Consider the following 22,061-nt stretch of genomic DNA (forward strand, 5'->3'; position numbering starts at 1 on the left):
AGCCTTTTACAATGGAGTATCTTGAACCATATCATAGCAGAGATAGCTCGATATGTGCTGGTTATCAAAGTTGTCTCATATGTGTTAGTGATGCTAATTGTGCATGGTGTGAATTAAAATCAGTTTGTACCACAAGAAATCAAACAGATTCAATTTTTTGTCATAATAATAATGATATTAATGAATGGAAGTATCTTGTTATATCACCTCAGCTATGTCCAAATTGTTCTAATCATGTAGATTGTGTTGATTGTATTCAAAGTGGATATTGTGAATGGTGGAGTCAAGAAGCCAAATGTGAACGACGTGGAAGGTTTGTAAACATAGAATTTTTTTTATTTTTAATGATTTGATTAAAATTATTGAAGATTTATATCATGATTAACAAGTAATTTACACTGACTAATTTATTGTTTTGATTATTTATATCACTATTTAATTTTATTTAGATTACCTGAAGGAGTAGTATCTATTGATTTGTGTCCTATCCCATGTTCAAATAGACACTCATGTTCTGATTGCTTGGACAATGGTAGATGTGTTTGGTGCCGAGCAACAAATGTAAAGTACTTTTATTTATCTTTAGTCCAATTTTTAATTACATACTATAATTTTTAGGAATGTTTCCATTTTTCCGAATATACATCGGAATATCAATTTGGACGATGTCGAGAATGGATTGACAGAAGTGTTCATTACTATGGATCAGGACAGATGCAAATAGATAAACCTAACTTAGCATGTACCTCATGTGAAAAAAGTACGAATTGTTCTAGTTGTCTAAAAACTCTTGGCTGTGGATGGTGTTATGACAGTGGTAACCCAATTCAAGGGATTTGTACTGGAGGAGATTTTAGTAAACCATTTATAGGTATGTCCATATTTAATTATCCAAGCTATTATAATTAGTGTATTAATAATCAGTTTATATGCTATGGATATTTAATTATGTGTATTACCTTACAGGGACATGTTCCTATATAATGAATAACAATACCTATGAAGAAGACTCAAGTTGGGCATATGCACAATGTCCAGATGTTGATGAATGTGGTCTGGGACTACACGACTGCCATAAAGAAGCCAAATGTACCAATACACAAGGTTCATATAGCTGTCAGTGTAAACGAGGTTTTATTGGCGATGGAAAACATTCATGCACAAGAACGTAAGTTTCACAAGCAGGTATTATATCATCAGTAGATTGATAAATACTTTCCTTTGATGTTTTGCAACTTTTTTTTACTGATTTCGAACCTGTGTAATACTGGCTACATTATATTTTATAAAGAAAAAAATAAAACATTACATAAACGTTTTACTTAAAAGTAATTCAATTTATAGGTGTTATCATAAATGTCTTAATGGCTATTGTATTGGAGCGCCTGATTATACATGCAAATGTGATCTCGGATGGACTGGAGCTGATTGTGCAATTAACTGTGGGTGTAATAATCATTCAACATGCAATGAACGGCCTGGTATATGTGACCAGTGTCAAGATTGGACCACTGGACAGTTTTGTGAATATTGCAAGTAAGTCCAATAAATTTAAAAAAAAATATCAAACACATTTTTATTAAATAATTATTTTTTAGGGCTGGAAGTTATGGCAATGCAACATCGCTAGAAGGATGCCACAAATGTGATTGTAATGGTCATGGCGATGAACAATTAGGTATTTGTGATTCTAATTCGGGTAAATGTTATTGTAAACATTATACTGAAGGAGATAATTGTCAATTTTGCAAGAAAGGATTTTTTGGAGATCCAAAGTAATTATCATTATTAAATCTGTTTAAAGATTTAAATCAATAATTTAACAATATTTATGATTCAAGATAATTTAAAAACACTATTTATAAATTAATTTTAAATTTAAAAGTTATTTTATAGTGATTTGATTTTATAGAAGCGGAAATGTTTGTTATCATCAATGTATGGCCAGGGGTATTTTATCTGGTATGGGCCCTCAAGGTTTTGGATCAAAATCTGTAGAGATTAGTGCTTGGGAAACACGCTTAGAAGGTCCACCATCAAAAGAATGTCTCTGGATAATTGATCCGGAAAATATGCGAAATAATTCAACTGCAATGTAAGTTCATAATCCATTACTAGTTATTAAAAAAAAAAAAACAAATAAATAATACTTTGAAATAATTGTCATAAAATAATAATTTCTAAAATTATAATAATATTCTAAGTATTAATTTTGTTAATAATATTTTTAGCGGATCTTATGTGATACAGTTAACAATCGATAATGATATAAATGTCCCATGTGGTATGAACAGTGTTTATGTGTATGATGGTCTTCCAAATTTTGTATCTATGTCTAGAACACACCCAGCTCATTCTCTTGGTGTATTTTGCACTAGAGATTCTCAGTATCCTTTAACCATAGAAGGAGTTACTGGTAAGCTTACATATTATATAGGATGTTAACAAGTTGAAATTTTGTATTAAACAAGTAATTAACTATTCAGGTGTGATGACTGTATATTACAAGCAATCTGAACCCACTGAAGGATTTAATGCTACATACCAAGTGCTTAGCTGCCCAGATTCCTGCCCCTCAACCCGAGTATGTCATCATAACCGCTGTGTATGCCCAAAAGGAAGTACTGGAGTAAATTGTCAAGACTTAATATGTCCAAATGATTGTAATCAAGCCAAAGGCCATGGAAAATGTGATCATGTAAGTAAATTTTTGTTAAATTCTAAGAATTAGAATAATTTATAATTGTTTTATTAATTTATCAGGAATATGGTCGTTGTATTTGTGAAAATATTTATGAAGGAGAAGATTGTTCAATTTTAGTTCCTATATCTAGTCATTTGCGACAACCACTTATATTTACAGATCTTTTTAACTCTGCTCACGTATCAGAAAATTTAGATCACTTGCGTCAAACATTGCCTCGATTTGGGCATTCAGTGGTTGCTACAAGGCGCGGTCAACTATGGTTGTTTGGTGGTTATTCATTATCACATGGTCCTTTAAATGATATTCGTTTGTTTGACTCTAAAAACAATTCTTGGATGCAAGTAAGCTTCACTGATTCAAATCTGAAATAAATAAAATATTTTAAATACATTTAACTTGTTTTAATATGATAATTATTATTAAAAGGTCACAGTAGACGGTACAAATGATGCTCATATGCCAAACGGGCGGTATTTCCATGCAGCTGAAATAGTACATTCTCGAAGAGAAATATATGTCTATGGTGGTCTAACACAAATTCAAACTGCTTATGGTCGCTCTACCAAATATTCAATGAAGATTTTATCTGACTTTTGGAAATTTAGTTTAAAAGATCAAAGATGGATAGGCATACAAGTAATTATTTATTATATATATAAATATAATTTGCATATTTAATTTCCATTTTATAAATGTACACAATTTGTGTAGTAACACAGTAAATTTCTTAATTTTTGTATGAGAGTATTAGGAGTATTCTCATAGTTAATTTGAAATTAAAAATATTTAAATCAAACAGTAATTTAATTGTTATGATTTGGCAATTTCTAAAGAAGTAAAAACAGATGGAACAGGAACTCTATACTTTCTGGGTTCTCTATTATTAATTTTTTTTTGTAATACTACATTTTTAATTAAGATGACATTATACCCACATCAAATTTAAAAGTAAGATTATTACCTAGGAAATGTTATATGCTATCATTTTTAAGAGAGTTATGAACATTTTAAAATTATAATATTTTATATAGATATAACTCACTTTAAAATTATGTATGTTAGTAAAACAGAGGCAAAATATGGGGGTATAACATCTTCACATGTGTACAAAACTTGACTAACTATAATTTACATGATTTTCTAATTATATTTTATTAATGTATTGTACGGTCTTTAAATATTTCAGACAGAATTAGATCCACCGCCATTGGCTGGCCATACTCTAACATTAAGATCAGTTGGTGATAAAGAAAGTCTTTTATTAATTGGAGGTTTTAGTCCAGATTTGGGCTTCCTTGAAGATGTGTGGGAGTTTGATATGCAAACAGAGGTTTGGAAAAAGCTTAAAACAAGTGGCTATGGACCAGCTGGTATGAGCTTCACAAAAAAATATTTAAATTATTTAACAATTATTTTATTGTACAGTTTTTTTCCAATTAATTACTGATATATGTATTTTAATTTGTTGTTAACTATACCTATGTATATTGTGTCTATATTAAAACTTTGATTATTAGGTATTTATGGTCATAGTACAGTATATCATGGACCTACTGATAGTTTGTATGTATTTGGTGGGTATATTTATTCTGTAAATCAAACAATAATGACAGATAAATTATTCGCACTTAACTATGAATTTCAAGTATGGACTATTTTACCTATTTTCAAAGATTATAATCCACCTAAAAATAGTCTAGTAAGTAATTTGTTTGTTTAAATATTGTAAAATTGCAATTCTATAAATTATAATATAAAAAATGATTGTTCAACATAAGGCTTTGTTACACATGTACATATAATTCATACTAATATTATTATTATTAAACATACATTATTCATTTTTCTCAATATCTATTAAAAAGTTTTTATTCAATTTTTTAGCCAAGGGGACGATTTTTACATTCAGCTATTACAACAGATGAATATATGTTTGTTTTTGGTGGAAGAACTGATCCACCTAGTACAAATGATACTCTTATAGCTTACTCATATGCATGTAACCAGTGGATACGTTTATTAACTCCAGGTAAAACTAATTCAATAAAAAAATGTACAATTCAAATAAAAATGAAAATAATATATTTGTATTCGTCAGATATATTTATTATTGGTTTGCCACCGCCACCTACTCATGCTCATGCAATGACATTAGACTTAGAAACAAAGTCAATGTATATTCTGGGTGGTTTTGCCGGTGATATACAATCTCGTGTTACACGGATTCAATTACCACATGACCTTTGTAATCTGTGGTCTGGTAAACGAGATAAATGCAGGTCAGAAATTATTTTAACTTAATACAATATTTTATATATAAATAAATATTTTAAATTAATTTAATCATATTAAAAAAATGTATACATTTTTTTTATGTTTCTATTACTTAAATAATTCTATAGTTAAATTTATTAGGAACATCCTATTATACAACTAATTCATATGTATACTGACTATTATGAAGAGAATAAAATGTGAATTTCATACTATGAAAATTTTAACTATCTATATATTTGTTAAATTAGGTCACTGGTTGGATGTTCATTTTGTCAGGTGATAGGAACAAATGTCAGTTATTGTTTTACTCATCTTGGTCCAGGATTTAATCCCTGTGTTTCAACTAATGGTACATCACGAACAAATAATGGAGTATCTTGCAATTCAAATTGGATATCAAGTCGATCTTGTGAACAGTACACAACATGTACTGATTGTTTGGCTACATGGCCTAACAATCATTATGAAAACTCAAATGTATGGTTGAGGAATACAATTTTAAATTAATTTTTTTATTTTAGAAATACCTTAGATTTATTATCAATATTAATATATTATTTTTAGGTTTGTTCGTGGTGTGCAAATTGTGGTACTAAAGGACAATGCGTTAAAGACCCCTCAAGCTGTGATAATCAATGTAAAACAGTAACAAAAGTAGAAATGTGTCCAAGTGTTCAATGTATGGCTACTAATTGTGAAAAATGTCATCAGCAAGGAAATTGTTTATGGACTAGGTTTGTGTTTATTAAAATTTATATTACTTACATCAATCATAATTTATGATTTTTCATATTCAGGCAAATGCATACATCTGAGTTTGGAACTATTTCAACTAGTGGGTCGTTGTATGACTGGAGTTGCTCTAGTCTAGATCTCAATCAACGATCAAATATCAAAATAAAAAATTCTTCTATTTGTCCAGAGCGTTGTTCTGCGCACAAATCTTGTGAAACATGTTTATCATCTCAAGTAAAATATTCTTAATGTAAATAAATTATAATTGTGTTAAAATTATTTTAACTTATAGGGTGGTGAAGGAGGATGGCATGAATGTCGCTGGTCAATTACGTTAAATGAGTGCATTTCACCTAGTTATCAACCACTGTACTGTGCTGGAGGTGTTTGTGGACTTGTTCTTAGTGGTGGTAATATAGATCGTTGCCCTCAACCTTGTTCTAGTTATACTCAATGTTCTACGTGTCTTCGTCACACCCATTGTGGATGGTGTGCTTTAGATGTATTGAACAAAACTGGACAAGTAATTACAATTTGCTTAAAAATATTTCCATTGAAAAAATACAGAAATAATATTTTTAACTATATTTTATTTTTTTCAGGGAATATGTACAGAAGGTTATATGTCTAGTCCCGCTTCTGGCCCTAACCATTCGTGTCAAGAATTACTTCAACACTTAAATGTTGAACCAAAAATGGCAGCTTATCATAACTTAGAATCTCACGATTTCATTTATGGAATAGATGATGCACTTTCATTATCTACAGATGTAGCTTTATTAAATAAAGAATTAACTTTAAATGATTCTGTAGCTTGGTATTACATAACTTGCCCGCCAGAAAATGAATGTGTGAATGGTCATCATAGTTGTAATCCAGAAAGTGAAGAATGTGTTGATCTTGCTGATGGATTCCATTGTGTGTGTGGCAATGGTTATCAACCTGATGATAATTCCCAATGTATTCCAATTTGTACACAAGGTAATAAATTAAAATATATTAATAATAAAATCATTTAAAAATACATAAAATATTATAGTTGTCTCCCAAATACGTCTACCACCATTTTATGTTGTTTTATAACAGATCATTATGACTTATAATAATTGTATTATTTATTATTTAAAATCACCTAGTAGATGATATCTTTATATCTACTAGTGTTATTGTGTTAATGTCATAAAATCAATGGCTTTGTAGGTAACAACAGTTTTGTTGACTAGGTGTTGTTTATAACATATAATTATTTATTTTATTATTGCAGGAAGAATTTATTTTTATTGCAGAATTTTTTAACTGAAAAATCCAGTTAAATTGCACAATTGTAGTTATGAATAATAGTTTTAATTAATTAATTAACTTTTTAATTTTTTTTTATCTATAAAATTATAATACTTAATATTTTTACTTTATTTTATTTAGATTATTTCATTTTTATAATTATTTATTTTATGTAAAATCACTGAATTTAATAAAATTTATAGACCATAGACCACATACTATACTTAAATGATTATTACAGTAGATTACAATTCATTGTTAAACTGCATTTCGACAGATATACAATACTATAAATCAAAGTTAAAATGTAAATAATAAAAATAATTTTGAATTGAATTTATTTTCAGGCTGTGTTAGAGGTGAATGCATAAAACCAGATGTCTGCCGCTGTGGTTTTGGTTATGTTGGTTCCAATTGTACTATACAATGTGAATGTAATGGACATTCTGATTGTGCTGGACCTGATCGCTTAACAGAATGTTTGAGTTGCAAAAACAACACTCAAGGGCCACAATGTCAACGGTGTAAACTATTTTATGTCGGTAACCCAGTAGACCATGGTCAATGTGTACCATGCTCAGATTACTGTAATGGGCATGCTCAAGTATGTGTTGATAAATACGATACTGAACCATTTGATGCTCTAAGTATTTTAAATGATCCTAATACTAATCTTATGCAAAATGATGGCCCTCTTTCTGATGCATATTGCATTAATTGTATTGACAACACAACTGGTCCTACGTGTTCAGGTTGTTTATCTGGTCATTTTCGAGGTTCAAATGATAATCGAGATCCTTGTAGGTAAGTGTCACATTATAAACATGGATAAAATATATTATTTTTAATTAATTCTTTTCTTAATAATAAAATTTAACATGTACTTTCTATCTTTATTTGTAGACCTTGTGAATGTCACGGTCACGGGAGTACATGTGATCCAGTTACTGGAGAAAAATGTGATTGTCAAAATAATACTGAAAGTGACACAAACTGTCAATCAGGGGGTGTACCTCATCATCGATCATTAAAAAATACCGTTCAGCTTTGTTGGATGCAACAGTGTTCAAAATGCAAAGAATCATACATGGGAACACCAACTGATGGTCACCAGTGTTACAAACAAATGAGTGTAGACTTAAGATTTTGTCTAGATGCCAAGCTGCTTGATGAGTGCAAAACAAAACCTACTCCACTTTATCCAGGACAAACGGTATGCAGTACAATATAATGTATTATATTTCATTAAATGTATATACTTTATAATATGAAGTATGTTTTACAACATTCTTTATGCAGTTATAGTAATTCTATTAATTTAGTTGCTTTTATAGAAACATATTCATTTGAAATTTTGAAAAATGATTAATCGTGGAAATTATATCAAAGCAATTAATTTAGACCTTACGGCTTGCATTGCTTATTTTATTATATTATGATATACTTCTGGTATACCAGAGGATGGTACCTATTTAAACCATAATAAATCACATCGGTCAAAAGATAATTCTTAGTAAAACATAGTTATAACTGCACCTTCCACTATTTTTTTTAAAAATATTTTTTCCAATTTCATCTATATTATAACATTAATATGTCTGGAGTCAAAAAAAAAGTTTGTGTAATGAAAGAAATTAAATATCTGTTTGAAAATAGCAATGATAAGTTCCCCAGAACACATTATTTCACTAAGTGAAAACTAGCCTAAGCGACATATTCCCAATTAAACATTCAAACATTTTCATAATTAATATTTTTCTTTATATCTAGTTTAAATTAAATTTTCAAATCACCAATCAGAGTAAGTTGATGGTTGACTACTAGTTAGTAGTTTTTCAAATCATTAGTTGTTTCTCTATAAAATGTCTTGCTCTGATTAGAAATTATTATTGGTTAATTGTGTAAAAATAGGTATTTCTATTTTCCTAGTACTGGGATATTATTTTTTAAATATGGTACTTAGTTCCTATCTTGGATACATTATCATTTTCTTTATTAATAATGCTACAAATTAACAATGAATTATAATATATTATAATAATATTTTAAAAATATTCTAAATAATCTTGATTGTAGAATATTATGTTTCACTTTATATCTTTTTAATAGTGCTCATTTTATTTTGTTTTAGTCGTTTTTCGTTGTTCAACCACGTTTTATGAATGTTGATATCAGAATCACGGTTGACATAACACAAGGTGCTGTTGACTTCTTCTTAACATCACATGAGGATATTTTCATAGTTACTAAAAATAAGTCACTTAATAGAAATGTTTTTGATTTTGATCCAAGGTAATAAAATTCATTAATCAATTTGGGTGGTGAACAATTTAAATAATATGACCTGGGCTCATTTTTCAGGTTTGAGTGGTTAAGCGAAATGGAAATGATTGAACGTCTGAGTAGTAATTCAAATTCTTCCAAAGGTAGACATTTATTTACATATCAAGAGCACAAAACCAAAGGTTTGTCTACGTATGTGACATTGAAAAAGAGTATGTCGCTGTTGATGGTAAAAAATGTCAACAATAGGTATGAAAATAGTTGAAATATCTATAACAAATTGTTACACTATTATTATATAATTTGTTTTTTAGATTGATCATTACACTTCCACATGACAAACATGATCTATCAGCAACAAGATATTATATGGCGTTGTTAGCAATCTCATCATTACCTGCTCAAGCCACTCATTTAGTACCCGTCCCAACATACGGAACAGTGTTCTTTAGACAAGACCAACTTCATATTGATCTCTTCGTGTTCTTCTCTGTATTTTTCTCATGTTTCTTTTTGTTTCTTGCTGTGTGTGTTGTTGGATGGAAAGCAAAACAAGTAAATAATACCACATTTATACTACATAGTAATATAGGGTTGCCATTTGGTTTAAAATCTGAAAATGCACTTACTTTGTATTTTGTTTGGGTTCGTATTAAACAAAACGCATGTAAATTATGATGACTTAAGTTATTATTGTTTCTAATAATAGTGGCCTGTGGGTATTTTAGTCATTAGATTAATTAAATAAAAGTCTGTTCCACAAAAGTAAAGTAATGCAGGTCATAAAAATCTAATTTTACGAAAGAGATAGAATAAATATTATTGCATGCATTTTCGTTCAAATTATAGTCTATATATTATTTTTAAAACTCTTATATTAAAAATATATAATTACTTATATAACCAGTAAATTAGTAAAGAGTGGGACTAAGAACTTAATGTTTAAAACTGTATAAGTTGTCTAAAAAACTTCTTATAGGAATTTATAATTTATTGTCAACTAAAGAATAACATGATAAACATATTAATTTAATGAGTGATTATAATAATTATAATGGTCCACCATACGTCCATTATCATATAGAAAAATACTTACTGTTAAAAATGTACCCCTTACATCTTTGCTAGTGATAAACTATCATACATCAACTCACAGTATAGTTGTATACTTCTTTAATATTATTTTGTATGATTATATTATGATTTCTGACCCAGAAGGTTAGATTATGTTTTATGTATGTTACCATATCATATCTCATGTTATCTATAAATTTGCAGTACATCAGCTTATAAATACTAAAATAATAATTTAATATTTTTAAAAAAGATTACAAAAACGATATACCGATTATCTGATTATGGATTGAACTCATATGAAAAAATAGACTTGCCTTACTTTCTTTTGCGGTGCTCACAAATATCAATCAGTATTGATATACCTATAACTAAACAATTACTTTTGATGATTGGATATTTGAAATTGTTTAGATTGCTTTGTTGTACCTACCTACTAAAAAAAAAAATTTTATTCAAAAAGAAATTTCCGAGAAAATTTCATATTTCATCTATTTCCAAATCTTATTTCTAATATACTTGTGTCAGGTATTACTAGTAACCCCTTGGCATCAGGAAACTTGTTTGTATATTTCTATAATTCGATGAACGGGAAGAAGATTTTTCAACATCCGTTCTGATTTACTTTTCAATAATAGTATGCGTAAAATATAACAAATTACGATGAATTTACGCGGTTTTTATGAGTTTTTCTTAAAACGTCATTTTTGTTTCCCGGCTTTCGCAGGCAGCCGATATGCGACGAGCCCGTCGCCAGCAGGTCGTGGAGATGTTGCACATGGCCAAGAGACCGTTCGCGTTCGTGGCAATCGTGCTGAACTGCTGCACGCCTCAACAGCAAACGGAAACGAACAGCAGCCAGGTGGCTCGGTTCGGCGACATTAGGCCGTTGGCGATCGAACCAACCAGCGACGCGAACGCGGCGGTCACAACGCTGCTGATCAAACTCCCGGACCGCGGACATCAGTCGGCTGGCACGAGGCTGGCGCTCGGTTCCACGTTAGTGTTAAACATGCTCAACCCGAGGGGTGGTTACGCTTCCAACGCCCACCGGCATCACCACCATCACCACCACCACCATCACAACAACGCCGCCGGTCCTAGGCAAAGGAGAAACGCGCCCCAGTGATTGCCACGGTTAACCGTTCTCTCTACACGTCGTATAATAATTAATATCGTTTGTAAGGTATATTATAATATTATGAGATTGTGGTCGCGACAGCCGCAACCATAATATTTTATCGTATACGACGGCAATAATAATTCGTCATAACATAATCCACCGACATATATAAACGTTTCATTACCGCAATCACTGCAAGTCTAATAGGAGTGGCTAGTACGCGAGTCGTGTGGAGGTACATACTCGTATACGCGACCGATCGCAATTTCACTGATGACCGACGAACGCATTTACGTAATTTTAGCATCTTTGCTTAGGTAATAATTCCCCTCCGACGTGTGCAATAAATAGTACATACCGTATTAAAGTAGATATTTTTGGGTAATGAAACCTATTAAATCATTTAATTGATATTCCACTAATTTATTTTTTAAGTATAATTTTGTCAATTGATATTATTTAGTAATAGTTTATTTAAACTTTTTGATAGCTTTCGTCAACCCTCCATCAACTCTACGATTAATTTTTTATCCTTTTATATATTTATTATTTATTTAATGTTTGGTTATTGTATCATTTGTTAACTAAGTCTTTCCAATTTCCATGATAAAATTGATAAATGAACTGAATGATTTCTGAATGCTTATATGTATTATATTACTATTATTATCATAATATTACACTATATTATTTGATCTCTTCATAATGATTTGTATACACTATTATATTATTATGTTAATGTAAATAAATCAGTACAATTAAATGAAATTACAAATTATAATTTTGAAACACTTGATAAAATGTTAAACAAATCAATTTTAGGCAATCATTTTTTCCACAATCCACTACTTACAAAAGTGAATACTGAATACTTTTAAAAATATCACAATTTCATTTATAAATTTTGGTTTTTAACTTCAATGTTCCAGCATCTTAAATAAATCAATTAACTGCTTATCGGAGGTCACGTTCCACATCATACTTTATAAACTATAGTTTTCATTTAAGTTGATTCGATCCCGGCTTTGTTTTCTATAAAAATAGACCTATATTATGCCGATTGTATTGATAATCCTAAATATCGAATAAGACAAATAAAAAAATATTTGAATTCGTCATGAAGTTTTATTGTAAATGACTTTTCCACATTTTAAAAACTTTTTTATTATTAGCTTTCAGTGCAATACTATTTAGTTCAAAAATTCCATGATTTAATTAACAACACAAATTAAATTTTAAAAACTTAAAATCCTTTATAAACCCTTCAATATTAAATTTTTGAATGTTATAACATTGATGTAAGAAAAATTAATTCAATTATGTAAGAAAATTATTTTTAGTAACTTTAATAATAAATTCAAATATGTTTTTAGATAACTAGATTAAGATACAATTGGCGAAATATTAATATTTTTAGACACAGCTATTAACTAAAAATTGGTCTTTACTTATTAAATTTAATAACTCGATTTCAGATTTATTATACCAGGCTGTAAAAAACGTACTATCTATAATAATTAATAACTAATAAGGTAATGCATAGAATTTGTTCGATATACTGTTCATACAATTAGAATCTCAGATAATACTGTGTTTTATTATACCTACCATGTAACTTTGGCTCAAATTATAATACCAACTGTGAAATTATGTACAATTGTGCGCAACGTTTTTTTTATAAAAAAATTAATTATTTTCGTTTTAGATCAATATAGAATATTATTGTTTATGATGTCAACATTAACTTTAAAGCGTTTTAATGTGTTATATTCTAAATTTAAAATTGAATGATTTACGACTATCATTATCGTTTTGACACATGCTTATCGCTATAATAAGTGGTTTTTTGTTCCTTTTTGACTGCAAAAGTCTATTTTTTTGGCAATATTACATAGATAATTATTTTATGTGATTTATTATTTAAAAAAAAAAACTAAAAAGTACCTACAACAAACGATTTAAAGATCAAAATAGTTATTAATATAATTTTATTGGATGGAAGTAATTATAGTGTAAGCAGTTAACAGTTAACAATAGAAACACGCGATACATTATCCTCTAGTTTCATATTGATAATAATACGAATCAAAAAATAATAATATCTACTTACCAAAATTTATAAAATACTAAAATTTACTTAGCAAAATATATAATATTATGTACCTCATCGTTATTGTTAACAATATTGTGATAATCGAATTGACCAAAATAAACGGCGTTAATCCGTTTTATTCACGCGTAAATTTAATGTGTAATCAACATACTCTATCTCTTATCTTCGTATATACTTTGGCGGCTTACGTTCATGATAATATTGTATAGTTATATTATAGGCGCATAGTACGAATAGGTAATAATTAATATCAATCACAAAAACATAGGTGTGATCAAATGTATATTTACTCGCCTATTCCCGTATAATATAATATTATAATATAGTATATTTTTGTAGACCTGTACGTAACTATATATGTAGTTGTAACCATTCCTGATTTTTATAATAACATAGTATATTAATACAATATTATAAAATATGGACGTATAAGTCAAGGGTGTATCTGGGCGGCTTCGGGTGTTTCGTTTTAAATAATTTCTTCGTTAATAAGCAAAACAATCAATCTTGTGTCGTATAATGAATGGAGTCATCGCATATAACACCTATAGATTGGGTTGAAACCAACATAATTGTAAGACCCATGACATCTGCGCCTGCAACAATCTGTTTATCCGCTTAAAATTGAGTTTAGGTATTACCGTTGATTATAATATAAATAAATACTATAGTATTATTTGCTTTTTTATGGACTGAATCAGGATCATTTAGAAGTTGTCTTAAGTGCGATGCACGATTAATAAAATATTCAACAGTAACGAAATGAAACTACGTATAGGTATAATATTAAATCAACATCCTTTTAATAACCATCGAAATTCGAAGTCAATTAAAACGATTTAACATTGAACGAAATCAAGTAGCCGAAGTACATTCATTTTCACTGGCGGGCAAGAATGTGCGATATAATAAATGCATAAAAATTATTTTATTTAAAAATATGTAATTTCTATGTAGTACCTATATTGGCTATTCTATTATTCTTTATAATACCTTTGTATAGTTATAACTATGCTGGTTTCTAGTACGCTTTTGTTATTATTATTTTAAATTTATGACTTTAATGTTAATATTTAATATTTTACAATATTATACATTTATATTTTATAATACATAAAAGAAACAAGAATTTATAGAACTTAAGAAATCTTTATATTTTATCTTATTTATCTGTTTTATTTGCGCCAAAAATTGATGACCTGAGATCACGCGCATGTGCATATCACTGCGCTGGCTCACAAATTGTTCGTATGACTCTATCCACTATATTAGACGATCTCTAAGGAGCGAAAATAAACAATAATCGGATAATGTACAAACAGTATATTGATAATAATTAATAATATTAACAAAAATATTTCAACGAAAAACGTAATTTGTTTTCTTTTAATTCTAATAATAACTCTGACATTTATAGGTATCAAATAAAAAATGTGAAACCTCCCAGAAAAATGTTATTCAGGTACGCCCTTGATGTAAATAACTACTATTATACTTTCTTTCTTTTGTCTTGTATTAATTCCAAAATGTCTTCTTCAGTCTTCTGTCAAAGTTTTTTTCCATTATGACTCGCGTCCATATCATAAATCTATAGCTTTTTTATATATATATATATATATTATTAATATTATTATTTATTATTTACCTATGTCTATAATTATTATTATAATGTAAATCGACAATTTAGTCGAGTGTACCTCGGTGCAGCGACTACCTACCAACCCATATTTTTATTTTTATAGACGTAATCTTACCAATAGGCAATAACAAACGAATGAGTTGGTTAACCCATTCGTTAATAATGTATGTTACCTTAGCTTTTGTTTAACTACCTACTTATAATTGTATTGGCTATTTTCTTAATATGAAAATGTAACTTAAAAACGATAATTTGTTGTTTTTTAATTTTCATTATTTGTGTGTATTAAAATGTTAAGTACCTTTATACATATATACATATTATTACAAATAATAATACTATTCTACCTATACGTATTTTTAACGAATATCATATGCAAAATATATAATATTTATTACATTTCTGCTTTTATATTTAATATTAGAATGCGTATTATATTGTTAAACTTTTAGTGTACATATTATAATGAACAAAACTAAAATTATTATTTAAATATTTTCTAATGTAGTGTTATAATTCTGCAGATATGTTTTGATGTGTTTGTTTTGTTAATTTATTATTGTTTATTTTATTTTATTTTATTTTTTTTTTTTTTGTTTGTTTGATCAATAAAATGATAAAACGTGATATTAATAAATTATAATTTGCTTTTATTATTTTTTTATCTCGAGTGTTGAATATTTATATCCGTTATAACTATTGTGATATGTAATTAAATGACTAATTCGACAACTGTTGATTATTATTAACTGTTGACAGACGATAAACATTGCTTTCGATAATACTAAAGCTACGATTAAATTGTACTTATAGTGTCGTAATCGGAAAGACTATACTCGATAAGAAAATCATTACACTTATCTAAAAAGACAGCTTAAAGATCCAAACGTTAATTCTTTAGTGAACATTATCATATAATATATAATCCACTAAAAGATATACAGTTGTACTGTTATTAGTCATAGAGTCATTAGTCATTATACTATAGTTAATGTATTTATTACTTATTAATTATTATAGTCATTACTTAAATAATATATTGTTTTTGCAGATCTATTGGTATCACGCACATTCTATAATGTACTTATATCAACTGCAACTGCTATTTATAAAAAATTAAAATGTTCGACATTATTTAGTTTTTATTCGATTAATTTATGATAAATACTTTTGTTTGTACGTCAAAACCTGCACATTTAATTTGAAAATATTTTATTAATTTTCAAGGCTTAACTACTCCAATTAAAAACTTAATATGTTATCAATTACCTTGGTACACAATAATTAGGGACATTTCGTGATTCTAAAGAATTTTGTCAAAACCTCAAATGTTTATAAAAAATTGTTTTCCAATATACATATTTTTTCATTTCATTAAAATATATACTCAATATCAGGAATAATGTTTTAAATTTTCATCGTACACAAGTCGAAAAAAAAATTTCAAATTTCATATAAGTACGAGTAACATTAAGAGATAAAATGTATTAAAATAATATGAAAGAAAATGATAATTTATATTAAATACTATATATTATGTGCCATATCATGTTTTCTTTACTAAAATTAGGAAAGTGTAAAATTACTTATGTTTTTCGAGTAGAGTACCTACCTACAAATTTTGACGACATTAGTTAATTCACGCGTGTTATAACAATGCATATTCTCAAATAATTTTTTATTATTCAAAAAATATTAATCGTAGAAACATAAACACATTTCAGTCTTTCCACTGTTGCTTAAAACGTCACTGTCTATGCACAACGATATTTTCAAAATGTTGACTAATTTTTGGCTATTTGTTAGCACTTATTTATAAATATTGTTAAGAAAATGTTACGTATGCTTTATCAAAACATCGATTATTCGATTCTCGCAACTTTTGATAGTAAAAAATGAATACAAAGCGTCAGAGTGTTAAAATCTCATAACTACGTCAATTGATTTTTAACGAACGATTGTTATAAACTACTTATAATAAAATTCTATAATGATATTGATAATCCAACGAGAAAATAATAATGTTTCGAAAAAAGAAGCGTATTATTATTAATCTTAATAAATATAATATTCCGAACATACAATTCTTCTTAGTCATTAATTTCTTATACCTAAAAGAGACCCAAGAGGAATTATAAACATTGTATGGAGAATAGAAATATTAAATTAATTAAAATGTCATTATAGGAAAATAACTAATAAATATAATACATAGTATGTATCTATTTACTAGGTAACACTCTATAATTATTTATATATAATATTGTACTGTAGTTCTTGGTAGTTAGAATTTCAGCATTAAAAAACCTTTTACTATATTGTCTTATTCTGTGTTAGTACTGTATTCAATTATGTATTATTTATCCAGGTATTAACTAATATTTTATGAAATTTGCGTTGTGTTTTTTTAATATTTAAATACAAATTAAAATGTAATATTTAATAAATAATAAATCGAATGTGCAAATATTAAGTTATAACTATAAAGAGAAAGACATGTTTCGCAAAATTAAGAATTTTTCATTTTCAAAAATAAATATTTAAATAAAGAGTGTTGATATTCTTTTATATAGGTTGGTTCGTCTATCTTGTTAACTAGCTAGTTTTTAAATAATTGTATTTGCCTATATGTTATAGATATCATATTCCTACACTTTCTAACTCAATTTTTTTCTTATAAAAATAATCTTTAATCCATTTGTTTTTATAATTTAATATAATTAACATAATCTCACCCGAAAGAATGTCGAATTTAAAATAACCAATGAAAATATGCTTTTAAAAAATATATATCAAATGAAATAACATTAAAAAAATATTTGTATGGAACTAACAACATCAATAAGCTGATATTTAACTACAAATGTGTCTAATAAGTTGCAAATTAATAAATGGTATTAAATAAATAAATTAAGCCCAATGTCCATTGATTTAATCCAAACGAATATATTAAAACTTAAAAGTATTAACAGCATTATAATTTATAATAATTTATATCCCTAAATAGGGTAGGACTCTTTGCGAAAAAGGTCTGAACACGGCCATGCTCACAACAATTAAATCACGATGTGTGGCTTTGTAAAATATTAATTAATGTGTCTATTAATGAATATATTGCAAGAATATATTATGTATGTATAAACTTCAACGAAATTTCGAAATTTTCCACAGTATACAACAATTAATGACCATTAAGTAAATTTTTCTATTTGTTGATTATAATTATATCTGTTATTGTCTAAATATTGTATTAATATTTATAATTAATATTTCATGATATTATAATATATAATACGTTAAATAGCTATCTTATAACTAATATAATATTATTGTAATGTGTAAATATAATAAAAGATGAAGTCCTGAATAACTAGAAATTTTAAATTTTTATGGGACCTGCTTATCACAGAGTATGGGTGCACTAAGAAAAGATTTTCCTGAAGATTTTCACGTTTTAAAGAAAATACACATACGGGGATATTATGTTGGCTTGTGAGAACAGAATATTTTTATAGTTCTATATCTCTTTCCGATATAGATGTAAGATTTTTTTTTATACCTGTATTGCACAGACACCGTTTTTTGTTGAAATAAATTGATTCAAGTATAAAAAATTAGTAAATAATCTGACCTTATTGTATAAAAAAAAAATAATTAAAAACAAAAATTTTATAGGTGAGATAATGCACGTTCCACTATTCAAATGTGTGCAATAGATTTTATTGAGTATCAATAAAATAAAAATTATATTACATATTATAATTAACAACTTTTATTAATTGATTAGATCTATAATAATATACCTATAATTATTAAAGGTTATGTTTTATACATAATATTTAAAAAAAAATTAAATAGTAGGTAGTCAAAATTATAAAAAAAAGAACTACCTACCTATGAGGCTATAAATATTATAATACAATAAAAACAAATTTTTCTATTAAATTTTGTTTTTTAATTATAATATTATTTAACACTTTTTTATATAACTAAAAATCCTATGTCTATATGTATACACCATACACCAATATATATATATTATATCACCAATTATTATAATTTTATGACTTCGCGTGAAGGCAAACAGTAATCCTTATTATTATCATTATCAGATTTGTCACCATAAAGTTTAACTATTGTCTTCGAACGGAATTTCTTCGAATTTGATAAATATTATTTTCATTTAAGTTTTACTCATTTTTAATAATAAATGTCAATATGTTGTAAAAAAAAAAAAACTGTACGTTTAGCTTGTATGACAAAAACACCAATAATAATTAAAAACAATTATTTTTTTTTTCAATAAATTTTTTTTTCAATAAATTTTTTTTAGAAAATTCGAGTAAAATAATTTAAAACAATATGTCAATATTGATAAAAATTGTTATAAAAGGTGGGTTATTTTTCGTACCACTGTGACGGAAATGTAGTTTATTACGTGAGACATGCGGTATTTCACCGTGCCGGAAAAATATGTAAAGTTTTCATTGATTATAAAAAATAAGATAGTTATTACTTTATTAGTTATTATAATTGGATATAATTTTGAGCAGTATTTTATGTTTGGTAAAATATCACCAAAATGACTATGTTAAAAATCTGTGCAATTTACATTGAACTAAGTTTAAGACGTGGTAAACTCGTGGGCATTTAATTTGTCACGTGCAACGCCCTGCAAGATCATAGTGATGACTATATAGTATTAGCCGTTAGGTATATATGAACTAAATTACTAAACTGTGCGGTAAAATACTCCACTAATACTGACAAAATGACTGTACTATTGTCTATTATAGTGGCAGTATATTATTATAATAGCTAATAACAAAATAACTGAATGAAATCAGTTTTAACAAAAATCTACCGTGATCAAGTCTTGAAGTGTACTAAACGTAAAAGCTCAAAGTTATTAATAATAAAAAAAAACTAGGGCTCGGAAGTAGTTGAAGCTGCAGATTGCTATGTATGCTCTCGATTTGCAGAACAGCAAGCCAGAAATCTGAGCTGTCCAATAGTAAGTTTAAAAATCGAAATTTTACATATTTTATCAATTTTTGAGGAAAAGTGCACATTTCGATAATTTTTGTTTTTAAAAAAAAATTGATTCTTTTCTTGGTTAATCTTCCTATTTATTTTAAATAATTTACACTATAAAATTTTATATACTATTTAACGTATAGGTTAACGTTTAACGTAGTAAGTAGTTGAATATTAATTTGACGACACTACGACAGCAGTGCGGTGTGCATTTAACTTATTGTAATTATTATTTCTTTTAATCGTTTATTAATAAAATTGTTGAGAGACACATTCGATGCAATTGTTTTTAAATAGTGCTTCGATTTAATAAGATGTCAAAATGCCAATATTGTACCTACCTATAAATTAATTTTCCCATATTTTATACGTATGTTTTTATGCACATTATACTTGTATATTTTTTTTTCAGAATCATTTTAAATAATATAATTTTATATATTTTACAATTTTCTTCGTGCAAAAGGTAATTTTTAGCTACTTTATAGCTTCTGAGGCCTATAATTATTTTAATTCATCGACTTATTTCCGAATTAAACAAACATATAATATTTGTTTCTAATAACCGCACAATAGCACGCCAGAGGGCATTTAACAAAGTACAAACAATTATTTATGTATCCATTGTAAATAAAAAAGTTTGTTCAACGTGTGTTTACCAATAAAATATTATATAGATTCTCGCCAACAATTTTGTTTTATATTTACATTGAATTTAATATTTACAATAGTTTATAATTATAACTTTATTTACCTATAATTTAAGACCGTGTAAAATCGAAATGTTTATTTATTTTACTCAATCGTATTCAAATATGGAATTATAAATACAACGACCGACCGCGGTTAAAAGTTAAAACGATAATTTATTTAACATCAACGTTTCCTAAGGTCACTTAGAAGTTAGAGGACAATGGTCTCTGTTGTATAAATTATATTCGTATAGAATATATAGACGAACAAAAATTTTCGCGTACCTACTTACTCCGGTTGACCAGATTGTTGTTGTTATCGTATCGATAAATAAACGTTTGTGTTTACCGACTGTTATTGTGCGTGGTACGGCTTCGGATCGGCTTATCTTCAATATTTGTGATATTCATAATTGACTAATAAATTATACTACATCCGGTCAATAACATCTCAGATTAGACGGATAATGAACAAATTTTTAAATACGGTGATTAGGGTCATATATATTCTTATGTGTAACAAGCAGAAGCTGCGATAATCAATAGATGAAAGTATGAAACTGCTCTCGTTGGTCAATAGATTGATTATTTTATTGCTAATCAACTAATTATGATTAATCACAATATTATAAAATAAATAAAAAGATATCGTACTCATGTATATATATATATATATATAAATTAAGCACGTCCTTCTTAAAAAATATATTTACTGAAAACATATTATCACTACATATTATGCATTTCACAATATAGGCAGAGTCGCAGAGTAGTAAGCAGCCTAGGGAAGAAAATTCTGAAATGATTTTCTTAAAATATTAAGAAAATTCTTTCTTTTTTTTTAAATCTTGTAAATTTGGTTTCTATATATATATATATTTGCATATTGCGTACAATATACCTATTTTGTATCCATATAATTTATAATAATAATTTGAAAAAAAAATTTGCAAGTTGTGTAAGAAATAAATAAGTTATATTTATTTATATACGGGGTGATTCTTTTATCATGAACCACTCATTATTTCAAAAAGTATTCATGTTTTTGAAAACATTTTTTTGCATTGTTTCAAGTTGTAAAAGAATCAACGTTTTTATTA

At 27.3% G+C, this 22,061-nt stretch overlaps 1 protein-coding gene across 3 annotated transcripts in view; it reads left to right on the top strand.

Annotated features, from left to right (window-relative positions):
* Positions 1–15,508, top strand: part of LOC113560247 (multiple epidermal growth factor-like domains protein 8) — a 28,153-nt gene extending 12,645 nt beyond the window's left edge. For 2 of the 3 annotated variants that reach the window (XM_026966020.1, XM_026966019.1), the window contains exons 16-41: positions 3–313; positions 450–561; positions 619–871; positions 967–1,168; positions 1,345–1,536; positions 1,599–1,775; positions 1,913–2,095; positions 2,232–2,416; positions 2,487–2,698; positions 2,764–3,048; positions 3,134–3,343; positions 3,894–4,077; positions 4,225–4,406; positions 4,592–4,736; positions 4,806–4,986; positions 5,233–5,461; positions 5,549–5,718; positions 5,782–5,953; positions 6,012–6,242; positions 6,322–6,700; positions 7,348–7,804; positions 7,904–8,213; positions 9,132–9,292; positions 9,362–9,532; positions 9,598–9,838; positions 11,085–11,486. In XM_026966020.1, the coding sequence (XP_026821821.1) occupies positions 3–313; positions 450–561; positions 619–871; positions 967–1,168; positions 1,345–1,536; positions 1,599–1,775; positions 1,913–2,095; positions 2,232–2,416; positions 2,487–2,698; positions 2,764–3,048; positions 3,134–3,343; positions 3,894–4,077; positions 4,225–4,406; positions 4,592–4,736; positions 4,806–4,986; positions 5,233–5,461; positions 5,549–5,718; positions 5,782–5,953; positions 6,012–6,242; positions 6,322–6,700; positions 7,348–7,804; positions 7,904–8,213; positions 9,132–9,292; positions 9,362–9,532; positions 9,598–9,838; positions 11,085–11,486 (5,937 nt within the window). Of the gene's footprint in view, positions 1–2; positions 314–449; positions 562–618; positions 872–966; positions 1,169–1,344; positions 1,537–1,598; positions 1,776–1,912; positions 2,096–2,231; positions 2,417–2,486; positions 2,699–2,763; positions 3,049–3,133; positions 3,344–3,893; positions 4,078–4,224; positions 4,407–4,591; positions 4,737–4,805; positions 4,987–5,232; positions 5,462–5,548; positions 5,719–5,781; positions 5,954–6,011; positions 6,243–6,321; positions 6,701–7,347; positions 7,805–7,903; positions 8,214–9,131; positions 9,293–9,361; positions 9,533–9,597; positions 9,839–11,084 lie in introns of all 3 variants that reach the window. The other variant, XM_026966021.1, reaches the window with a different exon arrangement.
* The last annotated feature ends 6,553 nt before the right edge of the window (positions 15,509–22,061 follow it).

This window comes from Rhopalosiphum maidis, chromosome 3, assembly GCF_003676215.2.
Source record: "Rhopalosiphum maidis isolate BTI-1 chromosome 3, ASM367621v3, whole genome shotgun sequence".
Classification (NCBI taxonomy): Eukaryota; Metazoa; Arthropoda; class Insecta; order Hemiptera; family Aphididae; genus Rhopalosiphum; species Rhopalosiphum maidis.